The following is a 16,601-nucleotide window of genomic DNA, read 5'->3' as shown; positions in this document are numbered from 1 at the left end:
TCTTATGTTTGCTGTATGACAGAAACCCTGACTCTTAAACAGAAGATATCAAGCAAAGTACTCCGTAACAATCAACATGTAGGCATTTGACACCCAAGAGAGTGAACAGCAGAGACATTTGACTCACGTTATGACTACAGGAAATTAAAAACATACTGTGACAGTACCAGAGTTTCAGGTCAGAACCCATTTACCCAGTAATTCCAGACTCAAATCCATGACATCTGCTTGGCTACAGCACCTCTTTCATAAAGACATCTGCTATTCACTCAGGGGACACAGGGCTTTCCAGTGATCTTCAGTATCTTTCAAAAAGGGCTTTTCAATGACTAATTAATTACAAGCAGCTTTTAAGTTTGGCAAATACTCCCTGATGCTCGGGAAACCAATTTAGACTGCCAACTCTCTTGAAAAGACCTGGAAATTGCTGCAAGTAGAAACATCATCTGAAGACTTTTCTGTCTCCTGGCAGATAGAAACTAGCACCAGGTGTCTCAGCTGGCATAAACACCAAAAACAAACCCAATATGAAGTCCTTAAAACTCTGCCAGATTTTGGAATGCCATCTGCCACTTAATCAGCTGCAATTCCTCCCGCTGCCATACAAGCAGACACACACATCAACAGGGTCAGATAATTTCAACTTCTTATTCAAGCGTAGTCTGCAGTGATACAGAGACAGCTCACACCAAAAGATTATCTACCATGAACCTTCCAGAAAAACTTGCTATTCTGCATGATTCTTCTATTTATTTTTTTTAGAGCCACAACACATGAGCTTCAATAATTACTTACCTCACTGTGGCTAAACAACAATGACATACAAGTCTCACTGACACACTTTGTTTGGTTACAGTTAAAACCTCCTTATGCTTCACTGGAAACAGAGAGTGACAGCACAGACTGTGTATTTTAAGAGCTGGGTAGCCAGAAGACGGTAAATAGAAGAAAAAACCAAGACTTTTCTCCATATGCCTTGAAAACGGAATCAGTGATGGTTTGTGGAATGATCCACTGCAAAACCAGTCTTCCAAGAAAAGAACCAATTTACTAATACAATGTATAAACCTAATTTAAGTTGCAACACAGAAAATGTAAAAATCTGTTCAGAAAACTCACCAGGGCCCAAATGAGACAGGCTTTGGTGTACATTTCTTCCAGGAGTACCTATGATGTTCAGCGCCAAAAAAAAAAAAAAAAAAAAAAGGAAAAAAGAAAAATAAAAAGGAGAATTATACTTCAAGCCAGTAAAGGGCAGTAGGGGGGCCTTTTTTAAGGTTCTTTCCACACAAGCTCCTCAAACTTCACAATTTCAGTTTCTTTCTTGCAATCGTTGATAGCATGTTCAACAATAAGATTTAGAATTATAAGGTTAAACTATTTGAAAAATGCACAATTAATTCCCAATATGACAAACTTTCTCCCCCCCTTTACAATTATCATACTTCATTTAAGCCACATAGTATCATTTTATTTTACTCATTCATAGAAGACCACAAATAATCAAAATCAATTGTCTGTACCAGAATCACAGTTACCTTTTTTCCCCACTTACATGCTCCAGTTATTTTCTTTGTATAAAGGAGGTTTAAACAAACAGTACCCTCAAATGTGCTACCAATGAAGTTAGATATAAATGAAAGCACTGAGAAGGTAAATCTACCTTTACTGTATTGTTTTAGAGTCTTGAGAAAACTGACCTAAGAGCCTAATTATTTTGAAGGACATGAATTAAATAAAAGCACTCTTTTGGACTGCTAGGTGTAAGTGCAAAAGTCATGTGCCAAAGTTTATAAAAGGTTTGTTGAAAACACCTATCAGCTTTTTTCAGGCTTTACTAATAGTGTGTAATCTTACAGCAGGTGTTTCAATAGGAAACAGTCTGCATTGTACCAATACTATCCATGTTTCCCCTCATCTCAGCCATGCAAATGGAACTTAACTCCCAAAGTGAAAATTTCATCTTACAAAGCTTGCCTGAGGATACATATCTATTCTTTTGATTCACTCTGGTGAAAATTACTCATTTCGATTCAAAGTTCAAGATAAAATAAGCATCTGATACATAAACATAGAGTGGAATAAACATTATCCTCAACAGCACACTCTCACAAGTATCTTGCTTAAATTAAACCAAAACTTAGAAAAATCTAGTCTGTGAATACTTGCAAGACACAACAATCTTATAAGCAAGTGACAGAATATAATTGAACAGACATTAGCAAGTATTCCAAGTCCTCATGGGATGCAAGTTTCAAGCAGATAGTGGACAGTGAATCCCCTGGGTTTCATAAGGGAACACTCTGCACAGCCAACCTTCAATACTTTGAACTACAAGGAGAAAGAGCAGACTGACTATTGCAATTATGCTGAAGTCATACAGCATAGCTGCTCTTTCTCAAGACAAGGATTAGAGAACGTGTAACACCGACTTTACCCAACAACTGATTACCTCTAGTCTCGCTGACCTTCCTTGCTGAGTACAGTGGCCCAGACGATTTTGGTATGCACTGGTTCAATGAAGCAGACCTGGTCTTGGCTCCTAGAAGTAGAAACTTAGATCAGGTTTAAAAGTAGAACTATGTCAGCAATTAAAGACATGCCTAATGTTACATATTTAGTTAAGTAAAAGATGCACAAATCTACTCAAACACAAGAAGAGACACCTTCTAGAAAATTTAAGCTATATTTAAACTTATCTTTGCTTTGCCACATTGCTTTTCTTACATTGGAATAAATAAAAATATAGTTTTAATAAAGTTTCTAAGCAAAAGAAATTGGTAGTAAAGATTTCACTTTAGCACTAAAATCGAATTATTTAAGTCTCAAAACATCAGCAAACACAACACAGTTACAGAAACACTGTCTGAGAGGGACATCTAGAGGCCAGCTATCCAGCCTCCCACTCAGAGCAGGGCCACCACCAAGACGAGATCAGTTGACCATGCTTTTGTCTAGTCAAGTCTTTCAAACCTCCGGGACTAGAGGCTCTAGGGTCCCACTGGGCAATGCTGTATCTCCCACTTCACGATTTCAGTAATTTCCCATTGCCACTTCATCTTGTACTGTTGAGAAAAGTTTGGCACCATCACCTTTGTAGCTGTCCTTTTCAAGTTACTGCAGACTGTCCCCTTACTCTCCCTGTTTTGCCTGACTATACAAGCCCAACACTCTCAACCTCTCCTCACAGGTCATATGGTCAGAGACTCTAATTATCTTCCTAAGTCTCCAGTTGACCTTTACAGTTTCAAAACAATGCCCTTGAACTGGGAAGGCCCCAAAACACAATAGAGTAGTCAAGTAACACTGAGCCAAGAACACCAGCTTCTTCTGGCCACACTGCTCCTGCAGTGGCCTGGGTCACTGAAGGTGCTGAGCAATGCATATTTGTGTCATATACGTTGGACCCTAACAGAAAGCATCAGCTTATCAGACAGCCATACAATTTATGTTTGTTTCAAAGTGATTTACAGTTTGTGGCAAATTCTGTTTCTTTTTCCTCTTTACCATTTTAGAGCATGTCATTTTAGGGTGACATTTGGCAGGCTTTTTATTCTCAATTATGTCAGATACCAGCTTAAAACTTAAGCCTAAAACAGGAGCATAGTATTTAATTAGGTTTATCCAATTACAATAACCAGTTCACCACAAAGATGGTAAGAAGCAAGCTGATTATAACTAGGATTTAGGAGAGAGAGACAGTGAGCTTATTTATCTGCTCCCATCCTGCCTTCAATTTTGACCAGAAAATGAATTGCCAACTCCTCTTTGTGGTTTGAATGGAGAAGCACTCTTGCTTGATCAAGGGGTCCTGGCTCGAATAAGAACCAAAACCAGAATAGTGTTTGATACAAATAAATAAAGTATATTTAAATTATTGTTTCCTTTAGCATCAGATGATGTCTTATCTCTCTTAAAAATTAGAGCAAACCTCTGCTTCCAATTCAGCCACTAAGAAGATCATGAAAAGTAGCATGAAGAGGTAAGCTGTTTCTGGGACTCTTCCCTTGGAAAGATGAGACAGTGTCATTCATCTATGCAAGAAGATACTTCACCCAATAATACCTTATTCAAAAAAAATAACCCTATCCCCCAAGATCCTTTCTGTCCTGAAAGGAGTGGAGGTAAGGCAAAGTCTGCATGAGGATGAGGACAACCATACATTCAGGATAGATCTGCCCTGCAGATCACCAGCAGCCACAATCTATGCCTGAACTTTATGACAGAAAAGAATTCTTATTAAGACAACATAAACCCCATGCAATGACACCTGCCAAGTAGGAAAGAGCATTAAGTCCCTGTGCCATGCAAACCTTAGCCATACCACAGTGCACACCTCCTCCTCATATGCTTGAGATACCCCAGTGAATTACGGCAATACAAAGGATATTTTAGCCTTCTTATGAAATATTGCAAAACTTGAAGAACCACTCATGTGATTTTACTTCCTCACACTGTTTTCTGAGACCACTGTTTAATAAACACTGCTTCAGGAGGCAGCCACCTGCAAAAGGTAACACACCATAACAGTAGCATCTGTAGTTTCATTCTATCTACAGACCCATATACCTTTTGGAGTTGACTTCAGCAAGTGTGACCTAGGTCTTGGTACTGCTTTCAAAGGGACAGATCCTGGAGTGCCATTCTGGCAGGCTGGTTTTGAAGGCCATTCTCCATTCTTGATGATGACTGTGGCACTTGCAGCTGCAACACAGAATGACAAAGAATTTGCTCTAGGCAGTATCTAGTTTGAAGAAAATTATATCCTAAAACAAGCCTGTTTTATCTGAGGCTAAAGTTAGGTGAAACACAAGTTGGAATAAAAATACTATGACCACCTCTGATATCTCCAGCACAGACTGATGAACTGTAACAGATCAATCAAACTATGACTGTTACGAACACTCTTCAGAACTAGACATACAGCTTTGAACTATGCATAAGAGGTGTGTGTATAAGTATATTGATCGAGATACATAACTAGAAGTCTGATCTTGCTGTACAATAGAAACGCAGAACACATTTCAGTTGAAGCCAAGAAAAAGCATCATCAGTACACGAAGACGTTCTAGCTACAGGATTGTTAAAGAAAATACACAGAGTTTAGACGACTTCTTTGCACAATGCTTCCCCCGTTCTCTCCCATTTGAGCTGAGCGTGCTGTTTCAATAACCTGGTGCACACACCACCAGTAGACTCTGCACCCCTTCTGTCCTCTTTGTGGGGCCAACTGCATTTGCCAGATACCAAACAAGTTTCAAGAAGTGTTCCTGTAGTCTCTGTTCAGAACAGCAACCTCCTCAGTGACAGCAGACCTCAGAAGACTCCTTGCACCACCACCACACCCCCACACACCACCACATCCTCCCTGGGAAAGCTGAAGTCATATAGCAAAATACTCCCTGCAAAAAGGCAGACAGACCCAAATGGGTAAAGGCTGGACAATTAACACTTGCTACCTCACATCAAAATCAGGTTTCCAACAGATGCTACAGATGACATCTTGTTCCATTGCAAAAAAAAGTGAAAGAGGTTTGGACTTCTTGTCACAAATAAAATTTTTCCTTGAAAAAAAAACCCCTGAAATAAAGGTATTATTTTATTCTTTCAGAAAAACAAAATATGAAAAGACTTCTAAAGTAAGTATAGATCGAGTACACTTTGGTTCACGTACTATAAAAGTAATATATATACTAATGAGTAAGAAACTGACACCCCAGCAGAGTAAGACATTTTCCCCAGCACTGGACACTTAAGTTGAGACCGTGCTTTTGCCAAGAAAGGTTGGATCAGATGATCCTTGAGGCCCTTTTCAACCTGGTATTCTATGATAATGCATTTACCAGAAATAAGCAAAAACTAAGTCACATTGGAATAGAATAGTTTGTCACACTGTTGCTTTTTTTCACTAGTCATTTAAAGAAAAGAAAAAAAAAAAGGGGGGGGGAGGTTAGGGTGGGGTGGAAGAGTCATATAATATCAGGTTTGTCTCAGACTACCCTTAAAAAAAAAATCAGCCTCATTAAAACAACAATGTGAACTACATATCTAATATTGTTCATCAGAAGATGGAACATACAGTTTTGATATTATTTTAGTGTCTTTAAACACACTAGCATATACCACATAAGTTAACTGCTTAAAAAAGATGTTTATGCTTTTTGGCCACTAATCAATACATTTTCAACAACACTAAGAGGGACAGAAGCGTTTATCCTGTTAGAAACATGCAACTGAAGTCCTCTTTTTTTTTTTTTTTTTTTCAATAAACAAATTGGAGCTTCTCTAAAGGCACAAAACCAAAATATTTGCAAAAAATCTATACATGAGGAACAATTTGCATAACACATGATTAACACTGTTATTCTATGAGAATCTGAACCTGAACATCAGATTATTTAAACCAATTGGTTTCAGTAAAGCATGAGGCCTGAAGCAGTCCTTAACTTTTTCTGTAAATCATTAAATGAAGGATTTTTGCTCAGAGTTCACTGCAAGCAGATAGTAAGTGCCTACAAACTGCTGTGCTGCTTTCTCCTAAATCAGAAGCATGCCATGGAAGTAACACTTTGGGTAAGTGAGCACACTGCTGGTGCAGGACTAGTCAGGGCATTGCTTTGTCCTACATTAAGCCTGGAGTCCGATAACCAGACTGTGTGCAGGGAAAAAAAAAAAAAAAGGCAGATTTGCAAAGTTTGGTCACTATACAATTCAAAGATGGTTATTCATAGAATTAAGAGCAGCTACTGAAATCGTGAACAAAGTCAGGTATGAAGTGATCTCACCCCATCTACTATCTAAAGGGCTTAAAAAATCAACTCATTAAAAGAATTTTAGTGAAATATTGACTGTACTGAAATGCAGCTCCAGGTCAATTGCTAGGATCAGCTTTTTAACTTCTAAAACACTGCTTCTTTTATATGCAACTATTCTAATGCAATTCAAATTTGGATTCTTGTTCTTAACCCCACAGTTTAAACATTTCAGTAAATTCAAATCATGGTACTTTCAGCTCAGCACTGAAATTGAAAAGATTTCTCTACAGCTAAAAATGCAAATTTTCAATGCTCAAACTGACAGCTTGCATGGAAAATACACTTTTATGAACAGCAGCACTTCAAATTTCATGATTTCCAAACTTCTCAAATAATGTATCTTTTTAGAGAAAAGAATCATAAAACTCAAGTGCTTATTAGACAAAAAGAAATCCCTCATGTCACCACAGGAAATTATCCATCCAAGGACATACCATAACAAAGGGCTGAGCTGACACAGCAGGAGAAGCACTCTCTCTAGTAAATTTTTTTCTCCACTAACAAAAGGCAAACTCCTTAAGCAAAACAAGCCAAGTAACTTTGTCAATTTAATACTGTTGAGAGGACAACAATAGGTTGTCGTAAATTTCATGACATTCACAGCATAAGCCTCCCATCTTGATCTCTGTGTCCCACCAATCTAATAAAAACATTTTAGATTAACAAATACAGATTATTTTCTTCCTGACATTATTGCATATTAGACTAAGTGAAAGAATAAAGAACAAGAACAGCACTGTACTTACTATTAGAGTACAAAGTAAATTCATTAGTTCCAATTTGATTCGGTCATAAAAACTTCACTTTGTTAACATATGAATTATATGTAATCTAGACTCATTAGTCACAAAATCTGACCATCAGACATAAATCATTCTCAAGTGTAAGAAATTAACTAAAGAAAATTAATCTTACAAAAAATCAGCAAGTCAAAATATTGCATACATTTACCAACCTCCGCAAAATACATGCTTTACAATAGAAATAAACAGGAATACAACCTACTTCTTTTCCCAGTAAACGTGGCTAACAAAGAAATAATACAAAAGCTGTAAGTTCCCACTACCAGCAATGTCAGTAAGGTAATATCACAGTGGCTTCCTGAGTCTGTCGGTGGTGTTAGTGTTGAATTGATGAAAATAATAGGAGAAAAATTAGTTTCTGTGCAACTGCGAAGTCCTCCTGGTATAGTCATTTAAAAAAAAAAAAAAAATCAAAGCAAGATTAAAGCCAAAGAGACTGCAGCCATGTTCAACCTCTCCTATTGCTCTTGCTTGCTCTTCTTGAATCAGAATGGAAAAAATTGTAAGCTTGAAGGCAGTGGACAAAACAGATTAAACCAGCTAGCAAATCAGGCTAAATAAGGAGTCATCTGTTTGTATACTTAATCTGAATACAATTCTTTGTTATGAAGCGATGACCCTTTTCTTTGTCACATGAGGGAGTAAAATGAGGAGAGGACAAAGCTGCTTAGGAATTCCACATACAGCCCTAAACCTGAACAGCAAAAGTCAACATGGCTGTCAGAGCAACCAAACCGACCTGATTACACAGGAACACGCACTGCATATTTCATTACACATACTCTTATTCTTTTGAGAATTATGTTAGGTTTTAGTTTTTTAATGAAGGTACTACAGGGGAAAAAAAAAAAAAAAGGGCAATACAAAATTTAGTTATATATGTATGTATGTGTGCATATGCGCATACATAAGCTACAGATGTATGTTAAATAACAGTTCTCTCTTTCAGTTCATTGAAGACAGATTTAAATTACATCTGGTACAAAGGAAAGGCCTCTGACCAGTCTCCAAGATACAATAGATGATGTGATAGTAACAGAATATTTGAATGTACTCATTTGAATATGTATAGCTGGGAACACTAATATGTCTGACAGCCAGTTGTATGTTATTTCCTTCATATTTTTGCCCCTAGAACTCGTACAACTTCTGGTACAGACACTTCAGAGAGCTTCAAATCAAAGCAAGATCTGTTATTTTTCTCCCCTAGTTTTAATCAAGATGGATTTGATACAGGTTATACACCAATCCTTACATTTACCTTAGAAATTACAGAAGTCTACCCATGCAAAGTTCTGCCTTCTAAAAGCAGTTTCACTTACCTGCTTTTAATCTCATCTACACATTTTGTCTTAAAACTCTGAAAGCAGATATAATCTAGTTCAAAAAGAGCATTTAGTATCAAAAACCTGTAATGTGCTGTTCCAAATATTATGATAGGTAACCCATTAACACTACACAGACTTATTTCTTGTTCCTCTGTATGTAAACACAAGGAAACTTTTGCTCAAGACGACCTGCTGGTTTTGTAATGTTTCAGGACATAAGAGGAGCTGTACTGAAACCTCTACTCAGACCAAAATCCAAGGCTCAAAGCTCCTTCAGGTGGCATGTCTCAAGAAGAAAAGTTGTAAATTAAGAGGCAAAACGAGCAAGACCTAAAACTAATAGTAAGTAGTAAAATGAGAATTAACACAGACCTATGACAGACAGGATTCCCTTCAAGTGGATTTTTTTTTCAACAAGCTGTTGATGCTGGCTCTCAGCTAAAACCTGTAACCTGATGGATACTTACAATTCCTGCTTAAAAGACTGCGCTCACTCTGAGTGCTGCTGACTGATGAGATGCTAGGTGTTCTCTCAAGCACTGATCTTTTGACAGACACTTTGGATTTGGTAAGCGGTTTAACGGAGCTAGCCCTGGAGGCTGGAGAATTTTTCACAGAGGCATGCTTCTCTCTTGGCGAAGATCCTATACTTGTCAATTGAGGGAAAGGGGGAAGGGAGAGAAAAGAACAAAAGGAGTTGGGAAGAAGCTTAAACAATTGCTTCTCCTATATATATGCCCACAAGTAAAAAGAATTATACATTAAAAATACGTCTAAAAAGGCTTAATCTACCTCATATTGACATAGTAAAAAATGCTGTAAATGCAAGAAAAGCAGTTGCAAGGATTTAAAGAGTTCTGGTTTACCTGCATATTGACTTCAGGAACACGTCGAGAGCTTTACAGACTGGCCTTCAAGGCAGATATCTGTACGCACAAAGTCTTTCTTGCATTCTCCTACTTCTGTGTATTATGATTAGCTGTACTGATGATCCCATAAAAATACAACCTCCAGCTCAAAAACAATCCAAGAAAGATTCTTTTGTTTGTTCCCGCCCCTAAAACAGAGATCCTGACACCCCCTGCCCCTCCCCACTCCCCCACCCCCCTTGGCCAGAGCACTCTAAAAGAGAATGCCCTTTCAGGGACAGAGTATCAAATTGTGTTGTACTCACATAACATAATAAAAACTGACTCGTTTTGCAGAACTAGTTAAACAGCACTCCCTAGAACCAAGTTTTTAATGGCCAACTGGTGGAGACACATTTTCGCATTAACTGCTGGTTACATTTGAGCTTGCTGAATACAAATGCCCCACGGCTAAGTGAATCAAATAAGAAGAGTATCTATATAGGAGACAGGAGTGCCATCTTCAGCTGGAAGCTTACTCCTGTACTACTACCAAAGCAATTACACTTTCTGCAAGAAAATTTTTTAGTTATTAAGCTTTTATTTATTTCTGAAAAGTGTCCACTGAGATTAAAACTACGATGGCTCAAAGGGAGTTATGTATACACAGGGTTGTCTCTGCAGCACCAAGTTGAATCCTATCAGCTTTGACATCAAGATCTTTATACAGTCTTCTGAATAACAATGGAAAAGAGGTTTTCATTTTTGTACAAAACAGAGGTGGAGATATGAAAGACAGACATATATTGTTTAAAAAATATGTTCTAATTTATTATCACACAAAATACTTTACAAAATCTTAACTTTTGATGTCATTGCCATTTTCAAGTCTGTCAGGCACAGTTTAGCTTACTCGAAAAGAGACTACTACTGTGTTTCAGATTTGACTTAGAACAATCAAGTTGCTATTTAAAGGGAAAACTCTTACCTTTATTCTTGTCACTAGAAACCACATTTAAATTTTGCTTAAGCTATATAAGAGACTGTTGAAATATGAGAAAATTCTTCATTAATGCCACTTTATTCAACATCAGTTTTGTTGCAGAGTCTCCACTCTTAAATACCAATGACCGAAGAAATCATCAATTTGCACTAAAACCATGAAAGCATGACATTAAGGGGTTTACATTAAGATTTAGGCACGCAAAACACTTACACCTCGTGTCTGCTTTTCAACAGTAGGTGGTGTGACTGGATTAGAGAACTTGTCTCAAAATATGCTACAGAGTATGCAAAAACAGGGACAGCACTAGTAAAGGAATATATAACCAAGCTATTTCCCTCAGTTCAGATCAACTCAGTAACAAAACAGAAGCCCTACGTACAACATATACTAAACATGCATTGGGATATTATATGATGGTCACTGAATATAACACATCATTAAACATGCTTTACGTCAGACCTCTCTTCAGAGATGCACTTTTACTACTTGTTTGGCACTGATATGCAAAACTGTGATTCTGTATACAGCTTTACTGTAGCTTGGTATTAAATCTCCAAGACAAAATTATCAGCCATATTTTGAAATTTTTTGTTAAGTTACTGCAACAGACACTTGAATATATCCAACTCATAAAGAACATCCAACTGTTGTCATGCTATGAGAATACCACAAACTCACACTTATTGAAAACACCTCTGAAACACAGCACTCTAGATAACATACCTGAAGTAATTTGTGTTTGACAAAAAAACAACCAAACAAACAAAAAAATTCTGTGGCATCTGAACTTCATACAACTAATCCGACAGCTTTATAAAAACTTTCCACATTGTTTTCTAAAATTGTTTCATTAATGAATCAACATACCAGAAAAGTAATTAATCCAGACCAGTCAGAAATTCCTTTTCTAAATAGCCTCTCACCAAAATAAGGTAGAAAAACCAAACAAATCCCACACCCCAAAAACAAACCAAAAAAAAGAGGAAAAAAAAAAAAAGAAAAAAAAGGGCTGCTGTACAAACACTACATGTTAAGTTTGTATGACTTAATAAATTAAAGCTTTACATTTCAAAAGGCAACTAGAAGAACAAATGCAGCTGATAAGCTGATCTTTACTGTCTGAAGATGAGGGCAGCATGCTTGATTGCTGTTGTGCTGGACTCGTTCATTCAGTTCAAAAGATACAAGAACAAAATCCCGTTTTCTTTGCAGTGATTTTCACTCAAGAGAGGTCGAGGCAAGCATGTGGAAATGCTTGGTCTCTCCTTGTACAGCATGTTCCCTATATGTGATCTGCAGCCAGCCCAGCTTCTCTGCAGATGCTGGAATGTGGCAAAGCTCCAAACCAGCTGTGAGCCCAAACCCATTTAGCAAGCCCAGCAGGCTCTAGGATGTCCACTTTCAGATGCACATCAAACACATTACCTCTGCTCTTTTCTTAGTTCTTCTACTGCTCAGTGTTTTTCTATAAGGCTTCTATAAAAGTAATTACTCAAGCACTCAAATACATTTTTTCAAAAGCTCAGATCAAGTGAGAATTTATTTTAATTCCTGACACAAGATCATTAAGCAATGACTCTAGGTGTTACTTCAACTAACAACAATGGTTTTACAAAGTATTTTTGTAAGTACCTTTCCCTAAGAAAGGAGTCACACGGAATTAAATGCAAAGGTTTTGAAGACAGAAGCAGGAAGATATCATACATAAACAAAAGTACTGGCAACAAGCACAAAAGCAGGATATTTAGTGAGCCATTATTATAAAGGCAACAAGCAATAGCATCAAAGTAGCAGGCTTTCATCAGTTATTTAATCTAGTCACTGAAGTGGAATACTAGAAATATCACATTCCTCCACAGTGAAGTAATGAGTTGGCAATTCTTTAGAAAAAAGTCTTTATGCAACAACCATGTTACTTCAAGTATGTTACAGTATCTCTTGTACCGAAATAAGCAAAGAACAAAGCTCATTTTTCAAAAAGTGCTCAAGTCAGATTTCATATCCTTAATCAAATAATCATCCTCTCATATGAATCCCTCATAGGTGGTTACTGTCAAGAATAAATTAATGCTTCCTTTAAATAGCACTGGAGCCTAAAAAATTCTAATTGAGAGAATAAACATATGCTAGTAGTGGTGACCTTGGGACTCTGTTGACACCAGGCAGATTGTAAAACTGAATATATATTCACTAGTTCTAAGATTCAATGTCCACCGTTTCAAACCATAGTGACACATTTCACATCTAGAACTGAGCACAGAGCAACTGGCATTCACAGAGCTATACAACACCTGGAAATGAACAGCTGGAAGCCTTTCCCAAACAGAAACTCAGGGCAGACTAAGTGCAAAAGGAGTCTGCAGGAGGAGGATGCTTTTTGTTGTTGCTGTTTTTGTTTAAACCTAAAGATAACAGTAATAGTTGGTTTGGCCTTTCATTGCCTTCTCACTTGAATATGTTGAGTTCTGGATTTTTGTCTTAGGCTTTTTTTTTCCTGCAAATAAAAATCCACATGGTGCTATTTTAGAAGTACTAAACTTCTTAGCATTTAAAAAAAAAAAAAACAAAAAAAACAAACTTTAAGTATGATGAAAAAGCTCAGTCTAAGCCTACCATACGAGTATTGAGAAAATGAGGAAAGTAAACCTTCAAGAAAACATGCTATTTTGGCACCTTTTGAAAGCAGTAAATAATGGAAAGACAAACTGGACTTTGGTATTGTTTCCAGCAGACCAATCTTAACATGGTGGTAAGAGCATTTATGATTGCTATTTTAAGCACCGTAAAGCAGCAGCAATACTAACAGATTTCTGATGGCTGCAAGCTCCCCAGGTTGCCCAATTGGCCATTCAGCAATATTAGTTAATACTGTATTATGCTATTGTCCTGGGTTTCAGTGAGTGGCGCAGTTTTTGGTAGCATGGGAGAGGGCTACAGCAGTGGCCCCATGAGAAGCTTCTTGAAGCTCACCTGGCTCCAAGTTGGACCCACCTCTGCACCTAGGCCAAGCCAATTAGCTGTGCCGCTGTGGAAGGAGGAGTTAGAGTTCTGAGGAGGAGTTGTGACATCTATGTGAATACCAAGGTCAGAGGATGGGTGAGGGGGAAGGGATATAAGAGGGGGAGGTGTGCCAAAGCAGAGACCCCCCTCTATCCTGTGGTGAGATGGCAGGGCTGCCCATTCCACCACCTATGGAGGTCTACCATGGAGCAGATGCCAACATACAGTCTGTGGGGCTCTCCCAGCTATTTAAGGTGCTTGCACCCAAAGGAGGCCAGGATCCTGTGGGAAGAAGCAACCCCCACTGTTGTAGTCTGGCACTGGGAAGACTGCAATGTGTAGGGGTGTCCCACACCAGAGCAGCTTGGGTAGGGCTGCATTTCATAGGAGGGACTCGAGTCAGAGAAAAGTTGTAAAAGACTGTCTCCTGGGAAAAGCGGACCATGCTGGAGCAGGGGGAAGAAGTACCCCTGCCCTGAGATGGAAGAAGTGGCAGTAATGACTGCAACCCCCATTCTCTGCCCCCTGAGCTGCTGGGGGGAGGAGGCAGAGATATCAGGAGCAAAGCTGAGCCCTGGAAGAAGGGAGGAGTGGGGGAAAGGTGTTTTCAAGATGTGGTAACACTTCTCACTGTCCTAATCTGTCTGTTAAGTGCTGTTTTTGTTAGTGTCTGTATTAAATTTATGGGTTTTTTTTTCCCCTAACAAGTCTGTCTTTTGCCCATGACCCTAATGGGTGATTTATCCCTCCCTGTCCTATCTCAAATCCCAAGCCTTTCATTATTTTCTCCTTCTCAGCACTGGGGGAAAGGGAGGAATGAGCAGCTACATGGTGGTCAGTGGCCCTTTGAGCTGAAACCATAACAGCTATACACATATCCGTGTTTCTTTGAGGAATAAAGAGTAGTTACAGCATATTTCATAATTCTATTGAAGATCAAAAGATAATCTCTTTCTAGTTACCTTTCCCTTTTAAAGTCTCAAATTACTAAGAAAATTACCAAAGAAAAGGCAGGACACAGTTATGTTATGGTGCTAGTAATACCTGATTTGCTAAACACAGGCATGGACAAAGACAGGGATTGTTAAATTACTGCTGGGTCTTGAAATATTTACATGAGAGAGATTTATTTGATTAGAAGATATCAGCTGATCTGAGAACAGTTTACCTAATAAGGCAAGACCCAATTCCCCATCTGATGCAGACTTTGACAGTAATGTTCCTATTTACCCACAATCCTTAGGAACGTGCTCCTCTTTGGCACAGGTATCAAGGACCAAGCAGCAAGCTAGTGCCAAAAACATAACCAGGCTGCCTGCAGCCAGGCAGGTAGGTATTCATGTGTTCCTTCTCATGCTGCTCAGTATTCTCAGACTGAAACTGAAAAACTGATCATCAGTGCTACAGAGCGTTGTATTAGCAGTCAACAACTACCAAACCAACCCTTTTCATTCCCTTAAATTCTCCCACTGTCAGAAGAGTGATTGGGGTGTTTTCAATTAAGGGGAGAGAGAGGGAGAGGACAACATTCATGTATGGCTACTGTTAAATTTCACTTTTCCCCCTCCCTATTTGGCCCAGTTTTGAAGTGTGGCAGATTTCCTGCTAGTTAAATCCTTCCACGATCAGAGAGACCACTCTCTTCCCCGTCTTCCCTCAAGCTCAACTCCTTCCATGTGATCTCTCCAGCACCTAGAAATAGCCCTTCTCCTCCCAAGCCTCAAGTTCAAACTCATGCCTGCTCTACCACCTCCAGTACTGTATACTACCATGCTGGATTTACTCAATTTTACGTTTTTCCTTCTGTAGGTTGAACCAGAGCAGCCCCATGAGAGACCATGTCCACACAGTCATGCTGTCATCTTCTATGACCCCAGGCACAGCCAGTCTCCGGACAACAGGTAGTCTTACACCAGCTTCCCAGGGCAGCTGCACAGTGGTGGCAAACCTTGCCCATTCCAGCTTTGCCAGGATGCTCTCATAAGCTCTTTGCATCCTCACTTAAGAAACCAACCCCAACTGCCAGCTTTAACACAGCCATTGGAAAGTCCTGTCCATTTAGCATTAGGCAGATGGAGAAGTCAAATCAACGTACTCCAAGCTGAGCCAAAAGAACACTACCAACCACATCCAATTATGCTTCTCATTATTGTCCAGCTCTTCATACCATACATGCCTTCATGTTATGCACTGAGAATTTTTTGATAGTTTGCCACTTTTATACCCACGCTATCTATAAAAATTTTAAGTTTCCTGTTGCAGGACTTCATGCATTCCTTGCATGAAGAAGGAACCTCACTGTAACAAAACACAGACTATTTTCTTCAGGAAGACAAGGATTCCGATTTCTCTCCTCCTTCACTTCTACCCTGAGAGAATTCAAAACTAACCACTACAGGTGAAGACTTATTTGAAGACACACCAGCATGTCCTTGCAAGTAAATGACTATGTACCAAGAAATTCCCCTGCAGGGAAGTGGTGCACACCTCACTCCTGAAGGAAAATATTCTTATAGCTGCATCCACATTTCTGACAGCATTGATTTGTCGACTGTTAGTATCAGCCTCTGCAAGTATGATCATGCTTCTTGCCACAGGTATAACACATTAAAATCCTGATGGGGCTAGTCACAAATCACTTGTAAAGAGTCTGGGAACACATGTGAAAACTTTAATTCCCTAAGTATCACCACTGATGGCACCACAAACAAAGCTGACAGGATGAAATGCTCCTTTCTAGAAACTGGAATCCATAGAATACTGGAAATACCACAGACTTTGGAATAAAAATCATTTATGTT

General features: G+C 38.7%; 1 protein-coding gene across 5 annotated transcripts in view; it reads right to left on the bottom strand.

Annotated features, from left to right (window-relative positions):
- The window catches only part of MTUS1 (microtubule associated scaffold protein 1), a 126,228-nt gene that overhangs the window by 65,256 nt on the left and 44,371 nt on the right, over positions 1-16,601 (bottom strand). For 3 of the 5 annotated variants that reach the window (XM_042807754.1, XM_042807753.1, XM_032999004.2), the window contains 4 exons: positions 9,414-9,590; positions 4,570-4,704; positions 2,453-2,542; positions 1,120-1,167 (listed from right to left, as the gene is read on the bottom strand). In XM_042807754.1, the coding sequence (XP_042663688.1) occupies positions 1,120-1,167; positions 2,453-2,542; positions 4,570-4,704; positions 9,414-9,590 (450 nt within the window). Of the gene's footprint in view, positions 1-1,119; positions 1,168-2,452; positions 2,543-4,569; positions 4,705-7,820; positions 8,094-9,413; positions 9,591-16,601 lie in introns of those variants that run through there. The other 2 variants (XM_032999007.2, XM_042807755.1) reach the window with 2 other exon arrangements.

This window comes from Tyto alba, unplaced genomic scaffold, assembly GCF_018691265.1.
Source record: "Tyto alba isolate M040663 unplaced genomic scaffold, T.alba_DEE_v4.0 Super-Scaffold_6, whole genome shotgun sequence".
NCBI lineage: Eukaryota > Metazoa > Chordata > Aves > Strigiformes > Tytonidae > Tyto > Tyto alba.
This window is presented reverse-complemented; position numbering and strand designations above follow the sequence as displayed.